This window comes from Aethalodelphis obliquidens, unplaced genomic scaffold, assembly GCF_003676395.1.
Source record: "Aethalodelphis obliquidens isolate GAN/ISIS:26980383/991018 unplaced genomic scaffold, ASM367639v1 scaffold9, whole genome shotgun sequence".
NCBI classification, from domain to species: domain Eukaryota; kingdom Metazoa; phylum Chordata; class Mammalia; order Artiodactyla; family Delphinidae; genus Aethalodelphis; species Aethalodelphis obliquidens.
The window spans coordinates 36,164,459-36,192,084 of record NW_020837953.1 but is presented as its reverse complement, the minus strand read 5'-3'; the positions used below and the strand labels follow the sequence as shown (position 1 = coordinate 36,192,084).

The 27,626-nt window shown below is 39.6% G+C and overlaps 1 protein-coding gene across 9 annotated transcripts in view; it reads right to left on the bottom strand.

Annotated features, from left to right (window-relative positions):
• Positions 1-564: 564 nt before the first annotated feature.
• Positions 565-27,626, bottom strand: part of USP48 (ubiquitin specific peptidase 48) — a 67,008-nt gene continuing 39,946 nt past the window's right edge. For 7 of the 9 annotated variants that reach the window (XM_027109838.1, XM_027109839.1, XM_027109845.1 and 4 more), the window contains 13 exons: positions 25,234-25,305; positions 18,725-18,849; positions 18,440-18,562; positions 18,082-18,143; positions 17,706-17,816; positions 17,008-17,138; positions 16,564-16,670; positions 14,224-14,328; positions 10,471-10,626; positions 6,705-6,830; positions 5,121-5,169; positions 2,668-2,694; positions 1,061-1,605 (listed from right to left, as the gene is read on the bottom strand). In XM_027109838.1, the coding sequence (XP_026965639.1) occupies positions 1,583-1,605; positions 2,668-2,694; positions 5,121-5,169; positions 6,705-6,830; positions 10,471-10,626; positions 14,224-14,328; positions 16,564-16,670; positions 17,008-17,138; positions 17,706-17,816; positions 18,082-18,143; positions 18,440-18,562; positions 18,725-18,849; positions 25,234-25,305 (1,217 nt within the window). In that variant the 3' untranslated portion in view covers positions 1,061-1,582. Of the gene's footprint in view, positions 1,606-2,667; positions 2,695-5,120; positions 5,170-6,704; positions 6,831-10,470; positions 10,627-14,223; positions 14,329-16,563; positions 16,671-17,007; positions 17,139-17,705; positions 17,817-18,081; positions 18,144-18,439; positions 18,563-18,724; positions 18,850-25,233; positions 25,306-27,626 lie in introns of those variants that run through there. The other 2 variants (XM_027109840.1, XM_027109847.1) reach the window with 2 other exon arrangements.

Here is a 27,626-nt window from a genome sequence, read left to right as displayed (position 1 = left end):
GAGGATTAGCTCACGACCTGGACCTCAAGTCCTTCCTTTCCCTTTGCCGACCTGAGGGTGGGGCCCACAGGTTCCTAGAATGGGTTGTGAGGGTCCTGTGTGCAGTGCACTCTCCCACACAGACTCATTAAACACCCCCTGCCTCCCCAGGGGGTACAGACTGAAGACACTGCAAACACAGAGGGGTAACTCAGGTAAGAAGTTGTAATCTTACCAAAAAGCCATAATTATTCTGATAAAAAGATCTATTCAAAGGGGATGCTGCCAAGGTTACTGGTCCTCAAATTGAAGCCTGACACCCCCATCCGGTATTTCAGTTTAAATTTTCAGAAAAGGGAGGGGTTAAAAAAAAAAAAAAAAAAGCCCAGCAAAACCCAGGGCTAAATAAAGTGTTAGCAAGAGAGACGCCTGAGTCAGCATCTCAGCCGAAAAGTTGTACATACGTACTCAGAGGAAACAGTGAAACAAACTCCAGTCTTAACTCCTTTGAAAATCCTCCGATATCCTAACGAATCCTGCTTTGGTCACGTGTTGCTAACCAACAATCCTGAGCTGATGACAGGGCACACTCCACGTGCACATTTTTTTTTCATTTTTGAACAATGTGATCTAAAAGATCCTTTCTGGGTGTTTCGGAAGAATGCTTTCAAAACAAGAGAAGTGAGATCCAAGAAATGGCGGACTTGGAGGATGGGCAGAAGAAACTTTATATAAGAACCGTGTTAGTTTCCAAATGTATTTCAGGCCATTTTACTCTTCAGATAAGGTGGTCAGACTTCTCAAAAGTGCAAGGTGTATTTGATTTCCCACTTTTTAATAACAGTAAAACTGGAGGATGCTATGACATGTAATACATTCGCCATCCTTTCTGAAATGCATGGAAATAAAAAGCCTTTGAAGACACCAGTGAGACACAATCCCTTGGCTCATTGCAGGAGACACGCAGGTGCACCCTCCTTTCCCAGCACCAAGTCAGAGACCAGCGGGCAGGATGTGAGGCAGGTGCACTGGAGCCGACACGGAGAGGAATCTACTCTGAAGACACTTTTCCACAATTACGGCAAGTTCTTCACTTTCATGCTTTATTGAAAGTAAAATATGAATCAAAGACAGGTATTGGTAAGCAGGTTATGTCTCTAAAGAATTACTTTTAGTTCAGAGCAGAATGTTGTCCCATCTACTGTGATACAAATTCTTTATGGACCAATGCATCTGGTATGAAACTCAAGCAAGGAAATATAACAGAACTTTTATTCCCTCCCGTGCCTATAAATCTCATATGTAAACATGATTTACTGATACTGCTACTAAACTTTTTCAGTCTTTACTTGCCCATTCCCCCCCCCCACCCCCCTTAAATATAAAATTTCAAACATTTCCTTCAAGTCTGATGGCCTTCAGTGCAATCTGCTTTATCTGACATAAGGCATTTGGGGACAGTCACTTTTGAATGGTTTTCTGCCTTGCGGAGGAGTCATGTAATGGTTTAATTCTTAAATCCACTTTTTCTGTAATGCCCTAACATGTCAAACTCCTCTTCCTTTCTGGTCATTTCTTAGCAGTCAGCAAATGTTCAAAAAGATTAATGTCCAAGAAGACCAGTACCTGGGAAAAGAAACACATGTGGAGGTACAGTTGTGAACTGCAAGGTAAGAGTTCATATATTCCATTTGCCAAGAACGCATCACCAACAGGGAATATCCAACTTAATAAATGAGCACAGAAGCCTTTTGACGTTGAAGGGTAAGAGAAAGTATCAGCAGACTCCAGGTTTTCCGCTAAAGCACCTTCCTGTTGAGAGCCGTGCGGCTGTTAGTTGTCTTCACACAAGTTCATCGCATTTTACTCATGCTTTCATTGGATGGCCATTTTGCATAAATAAATTTTTTGCTTTATTTGTTTTGTTTTAACCACATCAGGAGTTTCTGTGTAGTGGGAACGTGTAGACAAAAAGCCGCACTGAGAGGGAGGCTTCACTTAGGCCAGTAGCATGGCTCACTTGTTCGCTTTAGCAAAGAAACCCCGGTATTCGATTCAACCTCATTCTTGGGCAAAGTTGCAACCTGTCACGGACCTCTGGACTAGGACACATAGAATCAAACTGGCAACAGTTAAATCTGTAAATGTCAAAGGTCTGGATTCGACTATGTGCACAACTATAGTGGCCAAGATGTAGTAGAAGGCACTGCCGTTTATCCATTTAAAGTAATAATCCAAAAAATGCCTAATTCTAAATAGATCGATGAAACCTTTTCACTGAACCTAATATAATTCAGCAGATTCTTCTCCTCTAATTCTTATCAGTTACATACAAACTGTTTTGCTCTAAGATGGGACTGACAGGAGGAATTTGAAAAGGTTAAGTATAAAAATCAAAATGCCACCAGCTAATTCCCCAACTGCCCCCCCCGAAATGAGAAAGAAAAAGCAGAATGGACATCTGGAAGTAGATACGTCTATCACACAGGCCCTATTTGAGGCCTGAGGCCTGAGTGCTGATGCAGATAATGAAGAAGCTTGAATAAAAAATGCATTTAACTAAAATTAATTTCAGTCATGAGACTCAGATTGAATTAAATTTTAAAATCAAATCATAGGCTTCACTTTAATAGAAAATTAGAGTATGACTCTGACATTCATGAACAAAACGTGACAAATGTAACTTACCTTTAAACCCTTCTTCTGGCATACACACTGGAAGGAAAAAAACAGAATTCCAAATTGAAAAGATTGTCACTACCGACAGTAATAAGTTCACTTCAATGCCTAAAGATGAAAAGTTTAAAATAACTTTTAATTACCTTATTCACCAATAAACATTACCTTTGAAGTTATAGATAATAATCAAATGAAAATCTTTCTCTTTGTTTTTATTTTATCAAAGCAATACATATGCATCACTCAAAAGACAAATACTGGGAGAACAAGGGTTATAACTGGAGCCAACATTCTGCATGATGGGGGGAGGGGCTGGAGAAAACCATGTGGCCATCGCCCTCTCCCCCCCTCCGCCTCCCATTCCCACACTCTAGAAGGAACCACTTTCAGCCCTTGCAGCCACTTCTGGTATTTAACCTCTGTATTTCTAAATAACATGCTTATATTGCTAATTCATAATTTTAGATACTATCTAATAATTTCACGGAAAGAAAAATTTAGTTCTTCTCCCACCTCTTACATACCACCTGCCCCCGGAACCCATCCTCCTGAAAGTGACATTTTTTGCTAAGCTAATCTCCAATGTTTACATTATTTTTTATTCCATAATACTGCTCACAGTTGAACTCCCTGGTGTACCTTGGTTATAGTTCCTGTCTGGTATGACTTTGTCTTTCTGGGGTTGGTAACTGCTGCATTATTTATGTGTTTCATTTTCTCTGTACTATCTCCAATTCAAGTGTAAACTCTGAAAGAGCTGTAAACCTCAAGACAGCCATCTATCACTTCCACTCTTCCCAGGGGACATCCTTTGCCAAAGCCTGCATCCCACTGCTCCAATCTGGATCGGGTGTGCTCAGCACCTGCTGCAGAGCTTCCATCCTGGAATTTCCCCCTCACCAGCTTCTAGGGCATCTATTCCTATGCTGGATCCATGTTTTTGGGTTCCACTGTTTTCTTTTTTTTTTTTTCTTTTTTTTTTTGTGGTACGCGGGCCTCTCACTGTTGTGGCCTCTCCCGTTGCGGAGCACAGGCTCCGGACGCGCAGGCTCAGCGGCCATGGCTCACGGGCCCAGCCGCTCTGCGGCATGTGGGATCTTCCCGGACCGGGGCACGAACCCGCGTCCCCTGCATCGGCAGGCGGACTCTCAACCACTGCGCCACCAGGGAAGCCCTGTTGACTTCTTTCTTGATTTACTCTCTCATTTAACAGAGCACACCCTCCCAGAGTATCTCAGCAAACGGTGTGTGTGAGAAATTTGAGGTCTTACATTCAAAGAGCCATCAAGTGTGAAGTTAAAATAAAGTCTGTCTAGTTACAGAATTCTAGATTCAAACTCACTCTTCCTCAGAATCTTGTGGGCACTGGTCCATTAGTTTGTCTTCCTGACTCTTCATCCTGTGAATGTGGTTTTTCCTTCCATACCTCTAGATGCTTTTCGGGTCTTCTTATCCCTAGATTTATACTTTATTGTACCAGGCCCTTGGTGCACCCATTTTTAATTTTCATGAATTATTTTCTATTCTCTGAATGTTCCTTACACATAGACTATTTTGCTCTTTCTCTCGTATTGTTTATAGTTAATTTTTAAGCTTTCTTATTCTTCCTGTGTTGTCTATTTTCTCTGGGCTCCTTTTTTTTCTGTCTGTTGACTGACGTCTTTTGGTTTCATGCTCTTTGCTCAACTGTCTGGTGCTCTCTAGCTGTCCATTTCCACCTATTTAAGTGTGAGGTACTAAACAGATGTCTAAAAACTGTTCGGTGGGCAGTGGTGGGCTTAACCCAAGGGTACCTGGGAGATGAAACACTCTTTAAAAATATATGTAGGCTGTTTTCTTGAATTGCCCGTTTCCCCAGAGGATCATCCCTTCCCTCGACTATGGGAGGTAAGGGATGGGCTGCCAGTATTTGAAGAAAGAGCTGGTGGGTGATCTCCCTGTTTGGTAGGTAATGGGCCTCATTATCACCCTTCTAGGTTAATTTCTTCAAAGAGCTGAAACACAAACTCTACAGGTTGAGAAGAGGCAGTGACATGAGGGAAGGGCTGTGAGGATCTGCAAGGTAGTGAGCTAACTGCTTCTTATACAGCTTCCAACCAGCCTTTAGGTTTAGACCTCACTCTTACGCTCAAAGGCACCTAGGGCATCCAATTCCTCTGTACCTGTCTGAGGTTCTGCAATTTGAATTAGCTTTGCTTTTTGTTGACCTCTTTCACCTGCAGGCTTACATTCATTTGTTTCCTATGGTAAATTAGTACTGTTTTTCTCCACTTTCTAAATTTTCATAGATATCGTTCTTACTAAGATCTTTTCAGAGCAATAATGTAAGATTCTACCTTAACATGTAGAAGCTCTGTTCAAGTTTAAAAGTAAAAGCACTGTAGACGAAAGCATCAGTAACTATAATCCCACCTTCCTTTAACAAGTTCCTCAACAAATTCCCAAAACAAGTTGGTCTTTACCTTGCATGACATCATCCATTGCAGCATAATCTGCAATTGGTTCATCAGCCTAGAAAACAAATGAAAACAATTCAAAACCACAAGGGAGTGGAAGCCAGTAGGAGGATAACGTCCCACCCACCTCACACGAAAGGCTGGTCCCGAGCCCACCGGTGTGTTGCTCCAAGACACAAATACAAACACTGTCCAGTGGAAAACAGGGTTCAAACCAGAGCTGGCAATGTCCAGGATTAACAAAGGATGCCTTGTCAATGGTGGGTCTAGACTCAATACCCTGATAACCGCACAGACTGCACATTGGATGTGGCACTGTCTTCCTGCTCCTCAAATACCTTTAGATGCAGAAAGGTTCAGATACCCTGAGTTACTAAACACTGATCTAACTGATATGACTTAAGGTGCCAGTGATGACAGCGTAAGTTGGCAGTCCGAATGGTCCTCTAAAAATGCCAATTAGGTTAAAAATACATTTTCATCCCGCCTCAACATCAAGCAACAAATGCCCACGTCCTTGTTAAGGCAGAAGCCAGCACTGAGTCTGAGCTTGCGGTGGGATTAGCTGCAAGGGCCAAGAGGACAATGTCCAATATGGACTCTAGCTGCCCATCTGAAGTACAAAAGCTTTAATTACACAGGCTGTTTCTAGGATTTTACACGGCGTCCTTAGGATTCAGCAAACCAAAGAGGCTTTCAAAATAATTCCACAGAACCTACAGTTCCAAGAAAAGCAAACAGGAAGGGGGTAGGTAGCAGGATGAGGGGTGTGTGTGTGGGGGGGGGGGGTAGATATGGGCCTGCATCATCATTTCCAGGGGGTAGGTAGCAGGGTGAGGGGGTGTGTGTGTGTGTGTGTGTAGGGGTGTGTGTGTGTAGGGGTAGATATGGGTCTGCATGACCACTTCCAGGGCCTAACTTTATCTGACCAGAATTGAGGCTCTACCGTATGAAAAACATATTTCACAGTTCAAAACCTGAAAAATATTCCATCACATCATGCAGGGGGCATGCTTCTAGCCATAAAGAAACAAAAGAGGCAAAGGAAAGTGACGAAATCAGGCCCTGAGGGAAGGCAGGGTTGGTCTAAAGAGGCTGGTTGAATGATTCTTCTTCTGTGACAAAGTCTCAGAAGCCCCTACTTTCTGAAACACACCTACCTCTCCTAAATCCATTCTTCCCCAAAGCCAATTTCCATACCCTGGACAAGAATCCCATTAAGCCAACCAAAAGTATTTTGACTACTGTGGCCAAGACTTGTGTCTTATGTCCGTTTCCTGTACTTATGAGGAAAGGTGGAGATGCTTTAATAGTAGAAATATGGTTAAGTAATTCGCTGATCCAAAAGTTACGGAGGAGGTTAAATCTAGATTATTTTAAACAAGAATTATTAAACCCCACAAGACCCAATGATGTTGTGACCTCCTCTAAGTCTCTCATGGCTCATCCAGAGATGGAGAATGTAGAGGCCAGCAAAACTCTCATAGCAGAAGCTTCTTACCACACCCTGCCGAGAACCTGAGGTAACTGTAACGACCACTGCACGCGGTTTACACATGAGAATCCCTCAGGTAAAGAGCTGTTACCTACCTTTAACAAAATGACAGATTCGGGAATGACGCCAAGGGTTCCGAGGGTGGCACAGTCATCACTTAAAATCTTTCCATCAATTGACAGATTCTGGTCAAAAGGAGCAACTGAAAATGCATGCATGATCTGTGCCAATATAAAGGAAACAAAGTTTGTGTAAAGCAAAACACTGAGACTTATACCCTATTTGAAGAAATAATGCATAGATTCTGAGGGCAAAATAAAAGACTTCAGAATACAAAAGATACAACAGTTTACAGTCAGCTCGCTTGCTAAATTCCTATTGAGACTCTAATTCCAATACATCTGAGAACATTCTTAGGAGGCCTGATAGAGAATTAGGAGACAATTATACCCACAGGACCTTGTCTTCTGCATCTTACCACCTCTCCACGGGCTGGGGTGCGGAGAAAACAAAGGAGCAGAAGGTGGGGCTGGGCTGACAGCTCCTCTGGTAATAAGGCTTGAGCAAGGCCGTCACTGTCACTCCTATCATGCCCAGGTTCCACATCGTTTTAATAACCAAGTCAATTCCAAATTCTTTCATAAGACCATCTCTAAATTAACCAGAAGGCTATCTGGACTCTTCTCGTTTTGATCCCCTTAGTGAGCAGCCGGACTACAAAATTCAGCCATTGGGCCTGTCACATATTCTTAGACCGAGTCTTGCCTCTAGGAACCAGAATATGAATTTCTTAAGGGTAGGGGCCATATACTCCAGCCCAGTTCTAACCAAGTCTTAAAAGTTGAATACATTCAGAAAGACTATTGTGCATAATACTTAAACATTGTTTTCAAATTCAGAAAAATTTTTATCACGTCCAGGGAGTAAATACCAGTGCGAAGTAAGGAGGAGTTGGGCTCAGAGAGGCACACATAGGTACCCTTCAATGATACATTCTAATTCTTCACTTGGGTGTATTCTAGAGTATTCATTTTATTATGCTGCATAACTGAGTGCCATACTCCTTGAATATGTTCCATTACATGCATCTCATTACACCAATATCCACGTTACAGGGAAACCATTCTACCCTTTTATGCACTCTATTCCTCTACTCTTTGAAAAATCTGGAAAGACAAAACAAGCAGCCCTGAACCAACTGTGTATATGATTGGGCCCAAGAGCTTTCCAGCTGGGAAGACTGTGACCAGAAAAGTGATTTTAATAATAGTACACAGGTAAATAACAACAGGGATAACAACACTGGCCTCCTCCCTAACTGTTAGGCCAGGTTCATAATTGGACTTCTCAAAAGGACATCAGGCTCTCAGAAGCAAGCAGAGACTGATTAAACAGGGATCTGTAGCTACAGTGCAGTGACATCATCAATGATCTGTGTATGAAGCAATGAGCCTATTTCTGGTACATGAGAAGTAACGACGGGACAGTTCTACCGAAGGCAGCCCAGCACACGGGCATCAGGCAGAGGCAACAGCCCCAGTCAGTAAATATGACCCATGAAGAAGAAAGCACAGTTACAGAGGAAGTGTCTGATACCAACTTAATGTGGGCAATGTCACAGCTGCATGACTGTAGGAATGCTAGTTCACACGCCTAAGTGGGATGCACAGGGTCTTTGCACCACCACACAACATTGGACCAACCGCAAATACCTCTAGACACGAGTTCCATCTCTGAGGGGTGGAGGCTCATATTTTATATTTTGAGTGCACAGACAAGGACATTTCAATTCATTCAACAACTCATGAAGATTTATCACACCATGTGCTGACTACCGTGCTAGGTACTGGAAATATAAAGTGAATAATCCCACCCCGGAGAGGTCGAGAGGACAAACCCAAGCAGTGAAGACGGTGGCAGAAAGTACACATTGCTCCTAGCGGAGCACGCAGAGAGGAGCAGTTAGCTGTGTGGCTGAAGGCCAAGACAGGTTTTGCAGAAAAGATGTTGTGAAAGATGAACAGTGCTTACTAGTGAGGAGAAAACGGTATTTCAGAATGAGGGAACAGGCCAAAGGCATGGAGGCCTGTGCCCTGTATAATAATAATTCATAAACCGTAAGTGCTAGGAGAATGCTTCAGAAGAATTAACATTCTATAGGTCTGTTTAACAAGCGGGTGCAGCACTGTGGATCTGTGAGGCATAAAAGGAACAATGAAAACTCTGTTCCTACAAGGTGAGCGGCTCCATGCTGCTTGCCACGGGGGTGTGAGTGTGTGGCTGAAATAAGGAAATGCAATAAGGAAAGTGAAATAAGGAAAATTCCCTCCTTTCTAAAGCAAGCAATACTACCCACTCAAAACCTCTCTTTGGGAAAATGGAATAAGACAATTAAACACCAAGCATATTCCGAGAAAGGAGATGGATAAATTGTACTTTATGGCCTCATAGGTGGATGAATTAAGCAACTATAAATGGGTGTAGTTGCCATCCTATTAACTTGGAAATGTAGTATACCCTAGAGGACAGGCTCCATGAAACATAAAAAAAATGCACTACATGCTTAAAAAGTCACCCCCCACCACCGGCTGAGGCTCACATGCACGCCCACCACAAGCTCTAACAGTGCTCAGGCTGCTGGGCAAAAAGGTCCCATCTAGTGGGAGCTTTCGAAGCTACCACCACGGATCACTGAAGGGAAATTACACTTCACTGCCCTTTCTTTGGACTGTTTAGATCACAGTGGTCCTCGAAGCCAGGACGGGAGATGAGAGGAGGGACACGGCAAAGGAGCCATCCAAGGAGAGCGCGTTTGGGGGCTGTCCTGTGAACAGCTGCTGCCTTCTAGCAACTCATTTGTGCAGGTAACATGCTCACAGACAGAGGTTATTTCTGCTGACTTTTGATTTATTCTTTAAAAAGGTAGTCCACAATAAAAAGCAGCACAGGCTTTGAAAATGTCTTTATCCACAGGGGCTCTTTTTGTAATTTAAAGGTTTTGAATGTTCGAGGTTTACCACTGACAGGCAGAACGCCGGTGATAGAAACAAGCTTTCTCAGATGTAAAAGCTACAATAACAGAGTAAAGCTATCAGGCCAACACATTTATTTTCAGAGCCATGGGTTCAACCAAGGGAAATACTGTTCCCGGGACAATCTGGAACACATCACACCCTCAAAGGAAGCCTATACTTTTGCCTCAATTACAACGATAAGTATCAGCAGTGAGGGAAAATGCAGAACCAGTAAACCAGGCCGCATGAAAGCAGCAGAGAGGGAAATTCGGTCAACTTCTGGGATCCGTATCAGTGACTAAAACAGATAAGAGGCCAGATTTTTTTTCATGTACATCTTGAATTTATCAGCCTCTTTTTCCTGGGTTTTGAGATGTCCCATTGGCATGCTCATTTATAGTACTTTAGTATTGCTACCAGGAAACAACAGTATCGTGAGGCATTTTCATAATGCATCCACTGTGTTGATGTGCAAAAGCAATGGAGGGGGCGGGGGGGATAGAGTGGGAACGATCTAAAATGAACCTCCAAAAAGAACCACCTCAACACGTAACAAGTTAAATGGCTCTCAACATTTCTCATTATTATTGGAAAGCTACTCAGAACCTGCTCAAGTTTTCAGAATCCCCAAAATACTTTTCATCTTCACAGAAAGATTCTTGGCTTATTTTGAAAACTTTGAAACTCTTTCTAAAGAAAGAGTTATTTTAATTTGGTGACCCTGCAAGCATTATTCTAAACTCAAAAAAGCCCTCTCTCAATGGCCTAATACTTAGGTGCAAAGCAGAAACTCGGGAAGGTCCTCCAAGTTCAGAGCATAATTAAACAAAAGCTATATTCTCCTCACCTGAATTTTCAATTCTTTTAATGTTTGATTAGCAGAAACAAGAAGAGCTTTTTCACCACGAACTTTCCTATGTCGCATACTCCGCCGAATAACTTGCTTTTGGTAGGCTATATAATTTTGATGGGATATCTTTTGCCGCTTTGTTCCTCCATTGCTCTATAATAAAGATCCGAAAAAAAAGAAAGCACTGAAATTACCCACACTGTGACCCGTGCTCATAAAGTTCATCAGGCAAGCAAAAGCAATTTATTTATCAGACTGTTAACCATTTGAAATTCAATATCAACAGTGAATAGGAACTCGCTGGAGGTTCTTAGTAGGCTCAGACAAAACTGAAAAAATTAAACGACAAAATACACTTCTAACTGCATATAAGCTCCAGGATTTTAAAATGTATGTATTATAAAAAGGAGATTTAAAAGCAAAATAAGTTTGACCTTAGAAAGACACAATTATGATGAACCGAAAAATTTTTAAGATTATTAAATTTAATCCAGTCAGTGTCAAAAGGGAAAGAAAGGGGTGCGGAGGCAGGATAACTGTTCTGGATAACAGTCTAAACTGATACAAAACAATGCATATCTTAATTGTATGCTGGTTTGAGGAGGGAACAATGCTTCAGACACATTTGGGGCAGGTGAAGAAATCTGAGGTTGGGTAAACAGGACACTGTCTTTACTGATAAGCTGGTTTAAGAACTTGGAGGTGGAATGCCATGATGTGCACAATTTACCTAAAGATGGTTCAGCAAAAAGTACAGGCATACATATGGGTATATACTATATATTGTACCAGTCTTTTATAGACGAGAACCAAGTATCTTTCTACAATACTCCAATAAATGCCTCATCAAGAGGTTAACAGTCAAGATTATTCTGCTAACCAGGACAGGGAATGAATGAAACAAGATTTTTAAAATAATCTTTTCCCCTGGTTTAATTAAATCTGGATGAGGTAACCCCCATGTTCTGCCTCTGGTTTCCGAAGCTGTCACTGAGTGTCAGGTGTGCATAATCAGAGCGGTTCAGGGGTCATTATGGACACAGATGCCACCCACGCATCACCAATGGAGCTCCAGAGATTTACAAAGCAGAGAGGATCAGGGGGTAAACAGAAGAGCATTTGTTCAGGGTGATAGGCCACTGGCTAGGTGCTACACAACGCTAGATTCAGTTCTAGCTGTGCATCTGAAGAGGCACACAGATGATTCTAACATAAGAAACAAGGTGGGAGTTAAAAAAAAAAAATTCATGACACATTTTTCTCAATCTCAACTATTCAAGAAAAGGTGAAATTGGACCTAAATTTCACAATTAGGAATATAAGGGAAAATACTTACAACCTAAAATTTTACTTTAGAAATATAAAACACAACCAAATAACAAAGCCCTGAACATTAAGCAAGATATATTTTTTAATGGGTCTAAAAGCCTTTCCCAGAATTTCTTTTAAATCCATAGAATTTAAATCGAACTTATCTGACAAAAAGCAATCCACTGGTTTTAGAAGGCTTTCAATTACCTAAGTAATATCCAATACTGGGTACATTATTAACCTAAATTGTAGATAAGGTCAAAGTCAAAGGAACTGGGTTGATCTAGCTTAGAGAAAAGAGGAAAGGGGATTTGTTCATTTCCATTAAGGACAAATAGAAATGCATCATTTTATATTACAGGGATTTAAAACAGCAATTACAGAAGCTTTGTATTGAGATAGTGCAACGTATTACAAAGAAAAGATTTGAGGAGGCCGACATTCTGAAAACTCTTGACATTCTTCTGGGACCAACTACTCTTTTCAAAACGGAAGGTTACACCTTTTTTGCAAGACAAAAATGTTTAAAACATTCTAGAGTATACAACAATGAGAAGGAAGACAAAAGAAAGTACAAAAAATAATTATGTCATAAAAAACAATGTTCCCCAACTAATATTCTCTATCGTATTTATAAAAGTGAAATCTGTTGTCATCTGCATCTGAGGAACAGAACAGCAATTTAAAAATTGCTGTGGGTATGACAATAATAGGTAAAACCAGACATTAAAACAGTTAAAGTTCCCCAAAATCGAAATCACTTGAAAACGTTTTTAAAAGTTTTGTAAATAACTCTTAGGCTGAAAAGTAAAGCTTGAAATGACAGAAGTAAGGACAGTAAGAACACAGATATATATCTAGCTTTACAAAGTTTACCAGAAGAATAGGGATTCCCAACTGATTATTACACCATACTCCCACTAATAAACAAACTACCAATAAACTACCATGGTACTGCCGGCCAAGCAAATGAAAGAGAATGGAGTCCTAAATCAGGATGGACACAAACACTTCTATTTAAAATATATCAATGGAAAAAGCAAATACACTAGCTTGTAGATCTGACTTGAAAAATGGACTGTAGAGGAGATGGGAACATAAAACAAGTCGACAACAAACAAGGTTTGTTATGTTTGCAAACTCCTATTCAAGAGACATATTACTTAACTCAATAATCTCAAAAACCATCCCAAGAACAGAAGGCATACATGTACATAAATTTTAACGAGGGCATTATTTATTATAGGAAAATATCCCCACAAAACTGAAAACCTACATCCCCATAAAATGCATGGATTTGGTTAGCACTGGGACAAGGGGGCCCTCCAATGCTGAGGGACTGAAACACAAATTTGGGAGGAGTGGCTGATCACGGTCAGCAGCGCCTGACTTTGTTCTTCCAAAGGTGTTTTAAAATCAACAAATGCTGACATATCTCTTTATGCCAGTTGGGAAGCTACAAGTAACACTTTCCTCAGGGAGACCAAGATTCAAGTCAAGAGTGCTTTTCAGACTTTCTTAATCATAGTTGAAAATGAAGTAACAGTATCAGTATGTATACACAGAGAGGCCAAGAAACCCAGATAATCTCTGCTCTGTAACAGATACAGCAGATGGCCATTTTATCACTTTCATTCCTTCAGGGAGGATGCTAACCATAATCCGACTACACTGTTTTTTAGCAGTAAAGAAAGAACACAAATATCTCTAGTTAATTAAAGCTAAACTCTAATTAGAGTAGAAATTCCATGAATTTAAGGTAAATCTAGAATATTCTGGTGTATAATGGTCTGACTTTTTGAGAAGCTAAACTTATCTACATCATATATCAACCAAACATATGCCCACATTATTTCCTGTTCTTGACATTTTTCTCCAACATCACTGTGAACATGCAGGATATAATCAAGCAACCAAATAAAAGGGGGTAGAAATACCATAACAAAATACACAGAAAATAGGTAATTTTAATAGAAGAAAAATGAAAGACTAATGCCAATTCTAGTCATTTGCCTAACATGTAAGAGACCCAAAAGTCTCTTCTATAAACTCCAATATTATAAAGGCTACTGTGTGTTTTCCTTGTAGTCAGGGAATCTGAGTTTAATAATTTTTTCATACACAAAGATTCCATGATTAAGCAACAAGCCAAGATGTGGGTCAGTTTAAGTTTTCTTTCCAGGTAAAAAGTGAATCATTTCAGTATATTTTAGCCTTTCTGGCTTAATAGCACATAGTAACTCTAGAGTAATGTAGCCCATGGCTTTTCGTGAGAAATCAGGGCAGCTACAGCATGCTACCCAATGCAGGAAAGCGGGAAAAAAAGGGGTCCTGAGAACCGACATCCTGCATAGGCTACGCAGAGATGTCCAAGAGCTCAGAGTGACTGCTCTCAGAACAGCAAAAGGTGTAACAATGAAGAGCAGCTTCAACACATACTTGATTAAAATCTGGATCTTTTTCTCCATCCGGTTTAGCTTCTTCCTTATCCTCCTCTGTTTCAGAACTACTCACATTTAGCTCTGGAGCTGAATCCTTCATCACCTGAATGTGTCAGGAAAAGACAGAAAAGTAGGTCAGACCCTAGGAAGGCGAGCTATGGAGGCTGTGGGGCTTTTTAAATTTTTTTTTAAAAATACATTTATTTATCTATCTTTGGTTGCGTTGGGTCTTCGTTGCTGCATGCGGGCTTTCTCTAGTTGTGGCGAACGGGGGCTACTCTTTGTTGCAGTGCGTGGGCTTCTCATTGTGGTGGCTTCTCTTTGTTGTGGAGAACAGGCTCTAGGCGCGTGGGCTTCAGTAGTTGTGGCACGCGGGCTCTGGAGTTGTGGCTCGCGTGCTCTGGAGCGCAGGCTCAGTAGTTGTGGCACACGGGCTTAGTTGCTCTGTAGCATGTGGGATCTTCCCAGACTAGGGCTCCAACCCGTGTCCCCTGCATTGGCAGGCAGATTCTCAACCACTGTGCCACCAGGGAAGCCCAGCTGTGGGGCTTTGACTGGCCACCTTTATCAAGAGGAAGCACACCTTTTTCAATGGTGGGGTAATAGATCAGATAGAGGATCAAGACTCAAGGGCTCTCTCTCTCTTCTGTGCTCTTTTAACATGTTAGTTCTTATCCTATGATTTATTCTCGTATTTAATGTGTTTGCCATAACTGTAAGCGGTCTCTGCAGAACAGTTATCAGATTTTACAATGATGTTATTTTGCAGAAGTTCAAAATTGCTCTACATTTTCCCTAGTACACTGATCGTCAAGCCTTTTCAAGTTCAGACAGGAGTCCCAATGCTCCTTGAGACTGAGAAAATGAAGGATGGATGAAATACTGCTATCAAACTAAAAAATAATAATAAAACTTTACCTAAATTGGATACTATTTTGTACTAGATACCAATATATACATGCACTAATAGGTACAAAAGATATAAGAAAATTCTAGGGGAAAAATTGAGACATTTTTACTCAACTTCATTTTCTCAGCAAATTAGGAAATGAGGCCTTAATTCAACTTGTGAAGCAAAACCCTAGACCATTAGAGCATAATTTGTAAGTTACCCTTCTAAAATAATGTGTTTGGTAACTATCATCAAATAAAACACATTCTATTTTGTCTTTAATTCCCAAAACCTTGGAATCAAATTAACAAGATGTCCAGAGATATAGGTCAGGATCTACCTAAGAGTCATTCCTAATATAGTGAAAATGCTCCAAAAACAATCCACAGCAACACCCCTGCTCCCAAATTATACCCAAATCTGTCCACTTCGCCTACCCTTTAATAGATAAAAAAAATGCAAGAGGCTCTAAACTGGCTGTCCTTCTTTCCGTTATGCCCTTACCAACTCCACACACAATGGCCAGGGTGACTTTTTGAAAGCATAAATGAGAACACACCATGACCTCTCTTGAAACTCCAGTGGCTTACATCTACGCTTAGACTAAGATCCCAAATCCTTGGTGTGATGTATAAAGGCCGATAAATTTTGATCCCTCATCACCTATCACTTTCCCTCCTTGGAAGAAACTTCTCTCTAGACCAGTGCTGTCCACTGTGGTAGCCAGAGGTGACACATGGCTATTTAAATTAAAGTGAATTAAAAACTCAGTTCCTCAAGTCACCCTAGACACATTTCAGTGCTCCACAGTCAAATGCGGCTAATGGCTACGGTGTAGATACAGAACATCTCCATCACTGCAGAAAGCTCCACTGGGCAGTGCTGCTCTAGATACAACTTATTCTGTTGCTTGAGCACATTAGGCTTACGGTTTTGCCTGCACTACACGTCACAGGCTGACTCTCTGACAGTTAATGCTTAGGTAAAACAACTCCTCCTCTGACGCACCTTTCATACCCATGCCCTATCTAACAATGCACCTCCGCCTCTATCCGTCTCTCGCTTTACTTTGCTAGATTTCCTTCAAAGTACTTGTTCTTGTCTGAAATTATCTTATGAATTTATGGGCTTATTCTTGATCTACCTCACTAGGTACAAATATTCTTGACGGTAGGTAACTTCTCTGTCTTCTGCACCACCTGTATCCCCAGCACCAAGACCATTCCTAGCACACAGCTGACACTCAACCAATATTTGTGTTTCGATTAATAACTGACTAGATCCACATAAATCACATAACTATTCCTTTTCAGTTCTAGTCCAATGGCTCCGCCTGCACAATGCCCTCCCACCAAAAAAAAATAAGGCAACCCTAGTGAAAATCCAACAGCAAGTCAAAAGGCAAGCTTGATCATTACTAGGCACAACCACAAGAGGGACTGGTACCTTCTTATTATCCACGACTTTATGGACGTAGATGGTGGCTTGAGTGTATTCACGCAGGTCCCTCTGCTGTTGACACAATAACCCTTCTCTACATTCTGGACAGAGTTCTTTAAAAAAAAAAAAAAAATAGCAGTGGTTGAGGAATTACTGTCAAAGAATGAAAGATCTAAAAGAACATATCAAAGTTACCAGAGTGTATTCATCAAAATATTACTCATATTTTCTGTTAACCGTTGTATTCTATTGTATGCAAACAAGGAAATCCATTTACTGTCGACAAACATACTAATAATGAGGTAATTATATGATACTTCCCATCTGCGGAATATACTTTGGAACACCACATGATCTTTAAGTAGAAAATACAATATTGACATACTCTTTCCTTCCCCCTTAAAACGCCAACTTTTAACTACATAAACCAAGAGCAATATGAAAACTTACTAGGCTCAGAAATATACTGTGTTTCTGAAAGGTTTGCATCTCCTCCTTCAGTTCTCATGATTTTAATTACATGATCCACGACAAAGAGCTTTTGTATCATTTGCCACTCACTGGGCCATATGAGAGCTATACTGTGCAAAAAAACACAACATGCTTTAAGACACAAGGACATACTCCATCTCTAAACCAGAATTATCAAAACCAATATTTAATACAAATAAATTAAGAAGGAAAAGATACATCAACAAGGAACAGTAGTTTTTTCATACAAAAAAATGTTACAACAGCAGTAAAACAAAATGGACTGAAGTTATCAATACATGGATCAACATGGCTAAACCTCGAAAACTGAAGTTGAGTAAAGAACTTAGCTACAGAGGGATAAATTCTATATGATGTAACCTAGAGGCACTGTCCTGGGTACCAGCAGCTTGGAAGGAGAAAGCAGGGCTCCAGGAAGGAGAAGGGAGGAACAAGAGCAAGGCAGCCTCAGGCAGCCTCTTGATTTTTATGGAGAAGCAGTCTTTTTTTTTTTTTAAAGGCTAGTGCTCCACCTAGCAGAGAATACCAGAGGAAATAACGCCACAATTCAAACAGATTCTTAAAACAGACTCTTTATGTCAGACGAGAAACTTCCTAAACACGTTCTATTAATCGCTAGAAGAAAAAAAAAAATCACATGAAGAGAAGAAACTCACAGTTTAGAATCTTCTTTGGTCATGGAAGCAAATGTAAACATGAGTCCCCCGTGAGGACACAGAAGAGCACTGTTTCCAACTGATGACACAGGACTACACCTTGTAGGTTTTCTACTCAAATGAAACAAGGAGGATCAATATACTTCACTATTGCATGACTAAAGAGAAGATTTTTTTACGATGATTATTTTTAAATTAGAGATATATTTTAATGATAGTAATTAATGTGTTTCTCAGGATTATTCATTTAGATTATTAGAAAATAAAACTTTCAGTACATGCTAGTAAAAGTAAGGTACTACGATCAGGATCCATGAATTCTTAAAAATAATAAAATCAACAATAAAAAAGGAAATAGAAAATTTTTGGTATATACCTAACAAATTTTCGCCATTCTTCTACAAAGAACTGTGACACAATGTAGAGGACATCCGTGTCCTAGAATAGAAAAATCAGATGAAAGTATCCACTAATTCACTGCATTCTTAACCTAAATCCTATAGGGAAAATGTCTCCACATACTGTGGTTTTCCTCTTTCAAGCTTCATAAATAAAATGGAAATACAGCCCTCTACCAAGCAACCAGAACTAAGAGTAAAATCCCCGGGATAAGAAAACTATACAAATGAGAATTAGAGAAGCTCTCAGTTGTTCTGAAACCACTGTTCATCAGGAATTTGGCAAGGGTCTTACAAAGGTGAGATGAATTCTATCCCTTGTGGGAATCATTATACCTCTGGCCAGTTACTGAGACATGGTCTGTTTTTGTCCTGGAACAAATTTGGAAGAGAAGTCTTTTGCTCATTTGCAATCATCTTATGCAAGGCTTCATTTTCTTCTCCTTCTCTTTCTAAAATCTGAAAGAGAAGGAAGCAGGAAGCAATCAACCATCTCCTGCTGACAGCACAGGACCTGCCTCCTCCCTAACCCCTACCAAGAGTGCATGTCAATTCTCCTGGGAAGTCAATCCAGGGAGGTGGCATTCTAATTTCCACAGATGTCAGGACAGCGTGCAGCACCTTGCACTGTGAACAGCATTCTTTGTAACTTGGAAACTCGGGAGCCTTTGGGAAGTACTGCTGCAGTTTGCTCCAAGCCTCTTTAGAAACAAGCCTTCTTTCATTTTCAGATATGCATAACTCCCCTAAGTCAAAAAGGGTGGGGGGGGGGCCGGAGTAGAGAGAAAAGGTTAAAAAAAAAAAATCAATATATACCCTCCAAAAATCTATTTTATATTTCTTAAACTTAAGACAAATTTGTAGGGCCTCTTTTCCTTCTGTTCTAAAGTACTGTAATTCTCTCTCTCTTTCCTTAGTTTCAAAGTCTCTAAACTTTTAATTCCATCTAATTCTAAACAAGCCAGCCATTCCTTTGTCCTTAATCTAGGCCTTTCTTCCTACCAGTGAAGGAAGCACTAAAAGGGCTTCCAGGGATCCTGGTGTCCCTGTGCCACCCAAGGGGTTGTTTAACAGCATTTCGTCTGTATTTCATCTCCACCCACATTCAAATGCCACGATTTCCTGCAGGATGTATTTTCTCCGTTTTACCTTATTACTTTACTAAATTCATCCCGAACTGAAATGCTATTTTCAAAGTTGTGTGAGACTCACGCTTAAATAGTAAAGCAATCTACTGTTCAATCGTAAAACCATATCCAGTCGATTGACCCAGTTAGTTTGCTATTCCTACTGCAAACACCCTGAACCCCGTGGGTCTTTAAAATTCCTAGAAGAGAATAAGCAGAGTGCTAGTCACCACTACCCTTCATTTCCTCTGAAGATCACAGGAACGCCCAGATGGCAGTGACCCTCAATCTCAGCAGCCCCTCCCCGGCTGACTGATACTTCCGGCATTTCAGGCCCTTTCTCGTCACTCAACCCCTCACTGTCCTTGTGGTTCCAGTTTTTATTGCTTCAGCTGTTCCCAATAGATAATTAGTGAACTGCATATAGTACCTATATGGTTCTTTACCCAGAAAACCATCTTTAAGTTTCCAAAGGAAAATGTGTTTCTACCCCCATTGGCAAGATACTTGCATGTTTACATGAGTAAAAAAGCCAGGGGCTTTCTAAATGCAGTATCCTGATTCTTTGCTTTATGTGTTTTATAACAATAAATAAACCAAGAATCAGAGAAATTAATACACCCAGGGTCACCACAACTGGTGGATAATGGAGCTAGGATATGAAACCAGACCTCTCTCATCTAAACCCCATAATTTCTAATGCCTCAAAATGCATCTTCTTAACTTCCATCCGTCACCTCTTATTGAGCTTTGACAGATCCTAAGAAATGATTACTTTGCTTTAATATACTTATTACCAGAGAAAATAGATCACAATGTAAAAATTAACTTTATTTCTGAGTAGGCTGTTAACAAATTTCCTCTGAGGTTATGAAAACTTACTTTAAAATGCTATCCTGGGGCTTCCCTGGTGGCGCAGTGGTTAAGAATCCGCTTGCCAATGCAGGGGACACGGGTTCGAGCCCTGGTCCGGGAAGATCCCACATGCCGCGCAGCAACTAACCCCGTGAACCACAACTACTGAGCCTGCGCTCTAGAGCCCGCGTGCCACAAAAGCCCTTGCTCCGCAACAAGAGAAGCCACCGCGATGAGAAGCCTGTGCACCTCATTGAAGAGTGGCTCCCACTCGCCGCAACTAGAGAAAGCCTGCGCGCAGCAACGAAGACCCAATACAGCCAAAAATAAATAATTAATTAATTTAAAAAAAAGAAAAGAAAGAAAGAACTCCAGGGCAATTATACTTTTTAAGTGGTTTCCTTTTTTCTTTTTTTTTTTAAGGGACCGTTCCTCTGTATACATATGTTATAACCCAATCTGGTTCATAAAGGGAGAATATAGGAAACAATAATGCAAATACACAAACACATATTTTAAACAGGATTCCACAGACTCTCTGGATACACTGCCTCTTGTTTTGATGTAAGGTTGCTTTTACTTTATGACTGGCTGTATTGTAAGATGTGCATTACTCAGGTAATTAGAGAAGAACACAAGTTTATTTCTAAAATCAGCAATGTATCTTAACAAGTCACTTCACTGCAGTCAGAAATTAAATACTGCAGTCAATATTAAATACTTCCAAGTCAGTATTAATCAGAAAGTCCTCTACTCTACCCCAGTCATGTTTCTAAATTTAGTTTCACATCATTTTAATAACTACCATGATTTAATGTATCTGAATAGTTCGACCTCACCACAATAAACTTTTACTTGTGACATATGAATTTTTAGAAATTAGACTTGTATCCTGCAATATATAACATTGCTTCTTAAATCTTAAAAGAAAGCCAATAAACTAAAATCATTTTGTAAGCAACATCTCCCAATACAAGATCAAACTAGTCATGAGAGATTGAATTCACCAAACATAATTCGATAACCTAATCCCCAAAGATTCTTCTGGTAAAAATAGAAATCTAGTTAACAATGAGTTTAGATTCTGGATAAATCCCCTCCCCGACAAAATCTAGTTCAAACCCTAATACTTTGGGGGCACACAATATCCAAAGAACTTGTAAAAAAATAAATTAAAAAACTGCTTTTTTAACTGCTCAGCTGCTTAGTAAACAGGTATAATAAACAAGGTAGTTAAGGAAGTTGTTAACCATTAAATGAATATAAAATGAAATGGATAAGAAAGCCTGATGGATAAGGAATATCTGCAGTAAATGCTAAACTCTATGATAGTAGCCAATCATATAATGGAATATATAATCCATTATTAATTCACACAAAATCCATCATAAATATACACAGGCTTTAAAATATAAAAATGCAAACATGGACTTCCAGATAAAAATGTTTTTTTCTTTCTTTTCTTTTGCGGTACGCGGGCCTCTCACCGTCACAGAGCACAGGCTCCAGACGCGCAGGCCCAGCAGCCATGGCTCACAGGCCCAGCCGCCCCGCGGCACGTGGGATCCTCCCGGACTGGGGCACAGACCCGCGTCCCCTGCATCGGCAGGCGGACTCCCACCCACTGCGCCACCAGGGAAGCCTGATAAAAATGTTTTAAAACTGCATTTACTTCCAGTTCCTCCTGAAACGCCATTAAACCACAGTAAGGGGACCTTTTTTAAAGATACAAAATCATAATGATGGATAAAAGAAAACAGATGGGACAACAGGAACAAATATTTTAGAAGCTTAAAGGTGGATGGATAAGACAAGAAAAATGAATTCTAAACTGACAAAAGAAGTAACCCAATTTACTACACATTAACCCACTTACTACACAGAACTGGCCCCACAAATCCAGGAATTAGGGGTACCCAGAAGAGAACAGACTAAAAGACTATCTAAGAGGCAGTTAAAATTCTGAGTTGCCCTTCTATACACCCTACAGATACCTGCACCCGCTATCCACAAAAGACAACACAAGCTTCTCTGATGATATAAAACCTAAGGCCTCTGCACTGGGGGACACAAAGCTGAGATAAGAGGTAGTGCGCTGAGATGCGGATAAGTGAATGTTTCCGTACAGAATGCAGAGACTCCCAAGCCCTCCTCTTTACAGCCCTGGAAGTGACAGCCAGCTCTGCATTTTCCAGGCAGGAGAATGAAAGATCCTTATGGAGAAATCTGAGCAGTCCAAGAAGGGATAATCAAAGTGAGAATTCTCCAGTGAAATAGCCCAGCCAGGACACCCAAACAGGGAAGCTGGCAGTCCCCTGCCCTCACACATGTGCATGGCTTCCACAGAACCCCCCGAGCAATAAATGAATTAGGACCTGCACAGGGTGAGGTGTCACGATGCTGTGGACAGAGATCTTAACAAGCTACCAAAAGTGGAAGGGACAAAAACTGCCTAAGAAGGGCTTTGGACAAATGGTACATTGAAAGATACCGTAAGTCCTTCAAATTTTCAAAGAAAAAGAATTTCAGACAATTATATAACTAGGTGAAACCTATGCATTAAGTGTGGTACCCTTTAGCAAACGACTCTCACCTCTCTGTGCCTCCGTTTACTTACTCATCAGTACAATCGGTACACTAGTAATACTGACCTTTCAGGGTTGTTGTGTAGATTAAATGAGTTAATATCTATACACTTAGAAAACTACTAGGCACAAGGTAAACATTTGATAAATGTCTATCATCTGTTTGCTATGACGACCATCACAACACCTCAGGAACAAGTTTTAATATAAACCTAAAGAGTGGGGTAGGTTGTAAGTGAAGTCCCGTATCCTGCACCTGTGGACATGGTACACTGACAGGTGACGTCCGCAAAAGCAAGAGTTGAGAACTATGCTTTTTAAATGCAAGATAACAAGGTACAGCAACAAAATTCCACTGAGCTGCAGATCAAGCTAGAAGATCTAAAAAAAATAGCTCATCTACAATTTCTGACAAGCTGAGGGGAGCAGCATAAGTCCTGAAATCACTTTCAGCTCTGCCATGCTTTCTAGTCAAAACTGTAAAACTAAAATGACAAGATGAGAGAGGTGGGCTGAGACCAAATGTCAGTGAACGAAGGAGGAAGACAGTCTGAGTTCTGGCATTGTTTCACTCTGCTAAGCAGCACCAAGCATGAAAACTTAGTATTTTACTACAGATTCCTCAACTCTCAAAATGGAGGCACTTATGCTATGTGCACATCTATGCTACAAATGTTTAAAAACAACAAAAAAATCCACATCCCAGGATGACCCTTCACCCCCACTTCCTAGTTCTGTAGCCAGTAAATGAGAATGCCACTCAGCTAGTGAAGTGCAGTGAGACTGTGTCCAGAAAGATAGGCACACAAATACAACTCAAGTGACAATTACTATCACTAGCACCACCAGGACTCTTCATAAAAAACCACTAGTGTGGGGACTTCCTTGGCGGTCCAGTGGTTAAGAGTCTGTACTTCCACTGCAAGGGGCGCAGGTTTGATCCCTGGTTGAGGAACTAAGATTCCGCATGCCGCGCCGCACTGGTGTGAATGAGGGAAAGGGTGAGGCATCATGTATGGGTTCATAATGAGGCAATGAAGTAAGAACTAAAATAAGGAATTTATTGGGACCAACAAGAAGTCTGAGTATTAGGCTCAGGCATAAAACTGAATGAAATAATACCATTTGCAGCAACATGAATAGACCTAGAGATTATCATATTAAGTGAAGTCAGAGAGACAAATACCATGATATCACTCATATATGGAATCTAAAAAAGAATTATACAAATGAACTTATTTACAAAACAGAAATAGACTCACCAACAGAAAACAAACTTATAGTTACCAAAGGGGATGGTGGAGGGGGAATAAATTAGGAGTTTGGGATTAGCAGATATACACTACTATATATAAAACAGACGAACAACAAGGACCTACTGTATAGCACAGGGAACTACACTCAATATCTTATAATAACCTGTAACGGAAAAGAATCTGAAAAAGAATACATATATGTATAACTGAATCAATTTGCTGTACACATGAAACTACTACAACATAGTAATTAACTATACTTCAATTAAAAAAAAGAATTCTGAGTATTAGCAATACATTAGCACTCAACAAGAAATGCAAACGTGTTAACAGATTCATCACTGACATCCCAGCTTCTCTGGGTCCAATTTTTCTCAAGGTGGAGTTAGAAAAAAAAAAAGTGTGAGTGGGGAACTTATACATTAGAAGACTTTGAGAAGTAGACACCATTTTGGCTTTCAGAGGGCTGACAGAATGGCAAACCATGTGTCATATATAAGGAGTCCCTCTCAAAAAAAAAAGTTATTTCAAATGAGCACTCACTAAAACCAAATAAACACATAAACAAATATTCAGGATTAATAAGGATTAGGAAATTATTATTAAGAATATATAGTACACAGTAGCTAAGAAACTAAACCAGAAATATCCCTAAGAAGAATATACAAATGCTGTTTTCGAAGTGTTCAAATTTGGACAAAGACACAGACACATAAATGGGAAATAACTGAAATTCTTCTCCTTCAAGCTCAGAAAACCCTTCAATGTGACAAGTGACAATAAGTTTCTTCACTAAAATATGGGGAGGGCTCCCCTGGTGGCGCAGTGGTTGACAGTTTGCCTGCCGATGCAGGGAACACGGGTTCGTGCCCCGGTCCGGGAATATCCCACATGCAGCAGAGCGGCTGGGCCCGTGAGCCATGGCCACTGAGCCTGCGCGTCTGGAGCCTGTGCTCCGCAACGGGAGAGGCCACAACAGTGAGAGGCCCGCGTACCACAAAAAAAAATAATAATAATAAAATAAAATAAAATAAAATAAAATATGGGGAAATTCTATTATTTTAATTTTTTTTGCGAGGCGAGAGGGAAATGTGTGAGAGGCATTGGCTTGAAAGTAGGCAGTAGAAGCTAACAGCTGAAAAGGGCAAGAGAATAGAAACATTAGGATCATGAGCAGTTTAGAAAACCAGTTGCTCTACCATGGCTGCCATATTAGGGCCTGAGCTCTTGAGTGTAAAATATTTACCAAATATACATGATATGCTAAAGTAAGGCTAACAACAGCAGTTTTACATTATCTAGCTTACCATGTGGGCACAGAATGTCTTCATTAAAATTTAATTCTTCCTCCTCCTCTTTTCTTTCTTCCTTTGATTCATCTAATCAAAAGAAATACAGATAATAACTCTTCTACTGTTGTATTTAAATTTCAAAGTAGCAAAGATACTACTCTACACAATTTCAAACACAAAAAACTTTAAAACATTTTAAAAATTAGACCCAAGTGTCAGATTACTGTGTCATAAACCAGGATAATCATCTACATGTCATGTCACTTTCATCCATCAACTCTTTAGGGAAGAACAGAAAACTTTAGAAGGCTAATGAAATAAGGATTTAACATTTCATGTCAAACATATATAATTTTTAAAAAATTTTTAAAATATATATCTAATTAAAACTTTCCTTTTCCTATTAACACTTCTCTTTCAACATCTGCTTCTCCTACTTGTCTACACTGTGACACTGGCCAGTTTGTACTTGTATATACCAGTGAACAGGATCAAATAAAAGAAGTCCTAAGTAGCGGGATATTAGAATTCTTATTCATGGATTTTCCAGGTTAAGCACATAACAGACTTTTAATACACTTAATATACATAAAGAATATTTACTAATCATTAAAAAGCTTATGCAAAGAAATGGGCAAAGGAAAGACATGACCAGATAACTCTGTCTCCTGCCTGTTTGTCTGTGTCTCTCTCTCTCTGTCACATAATGTGAAAATTAGGCAAAGAAGTACGTACAAGGACACATTTACTGCATCTGTGTTTACATACTAATTGTAAAAAACTGAAATAGGTTAAATAAACATATATTCATACAATGAAATGTAGCTAAATTTTTAAAAACTGTTTTGGTAAAGGATGATGCACAACTGTGCCAATAACAAGCACCATTATAAAAAGCCACTATTTACAGTGATTATACCTGGTGAAAGGCTTTTTTTACTTTGTTACTTCTATTCTGCTTCAAGCTTTTAAAATCTTTGAATGGAGGAAGGGGGAGAAGAGGAGCATTTTACTCTGAAAGCGACATGAAAAATATTTTTAAGCTAGGACATCAAGGCATTTTCTATTATGGCATCCAACTTTCCTTAAAATGAAGGGTCACTGGAATCTAGAACATGACACAAATCAACCTATCTGTGAAGCAGAAAGAATCGGCAACATAGAGAACAGACTGGTGGTTGGGGTGGTAGTGGCAGCATGCACTGGGAGTTTGGGGTGAGCAGATGCAAACTGGTATATACAGAACGGATAAACAAGGTCCTGCTGCAGAGCACAGGGAACTATAGTCAATATCCTGGGATAAACCATAATGGAAGAGAATATATATATGTATAACTTAGTCACTTTGCTGTAATTAACACAACATTGTAAGTCAACTATACTTCAGTTTTTTAAAAAAAAAAAAGGGCCACTGATATGTAAAGAGGCTTAGAAGAGCACAAAATATTTAAAATACTGGGTCACGTCACACTAAAAGTATGTTTTTAATCTTTCTTTTTAGTGAGGTGGTTGATGTACAATATTAAATAAGTTTCAGGTACACAACAGTGATTCACAATTTGTAAAGGTTATATTCTATATATAGCTATTATAATATATTGGCTATATTTAAAATATCTTTTTTAAATGATAGAATAAAATTGAATCAAATGTTAAGTTCATGAAGTACACAGCACAACAAAATACTTTAGCCAAAAGAAAAAAATCACTCATCAAATTTGAAAATGTTTAAAAAAAAAAATCAGTTTAAAATTATTAGTGGCTCTAGTGTTTTTACATTCTCAAAAATAAAGCAGTGATATGGGAAGATCCACACCAAATAAAATGATACAAATGTTCAAATGTAGAAAATACAGAATATTTCAGTAAAAAGGTTAAGAATATTAAAATAATAAAATATATGTATATAAGTACTAATATTTGGAGATAATATTAAGTGAAATAATAGCTTATGGATCATTAATTGTATATGAATTAGTAAACTGATCAAACTACTGATTTCTATTTTAAATCTAAAAGGTTTTAATGTTTTAATTTCCCATAATCTTATAAAATACTGATTACAAAATTGGAATTGAGTGGTTGACTTACAGTAATATAATTTCCTATTTAAAAGCATCACTTCAGAAAACTCAGAAGAATTTATAAGTAAAAAGCTATTCAAAACCTGCTTTTTCTCCTGGATGAAAAATGCACAAGTTCAAGCACATTTAACTTGACGAAGTCAGCCTGTTGGCGTGGCTTATAATCTATAACCAAAATGTACTGAGCTAACAACATACTACGCAATTTGCAGCAGACTTGCCTTTCTTAAAAATTTTAGCTGGAGCAAAATTAAAAGTAATTTTGCTTGGGATTAACTAGAGAGACCCTAAGCCCAAAGCAGGTCATAAGGAATGCCTTATGCC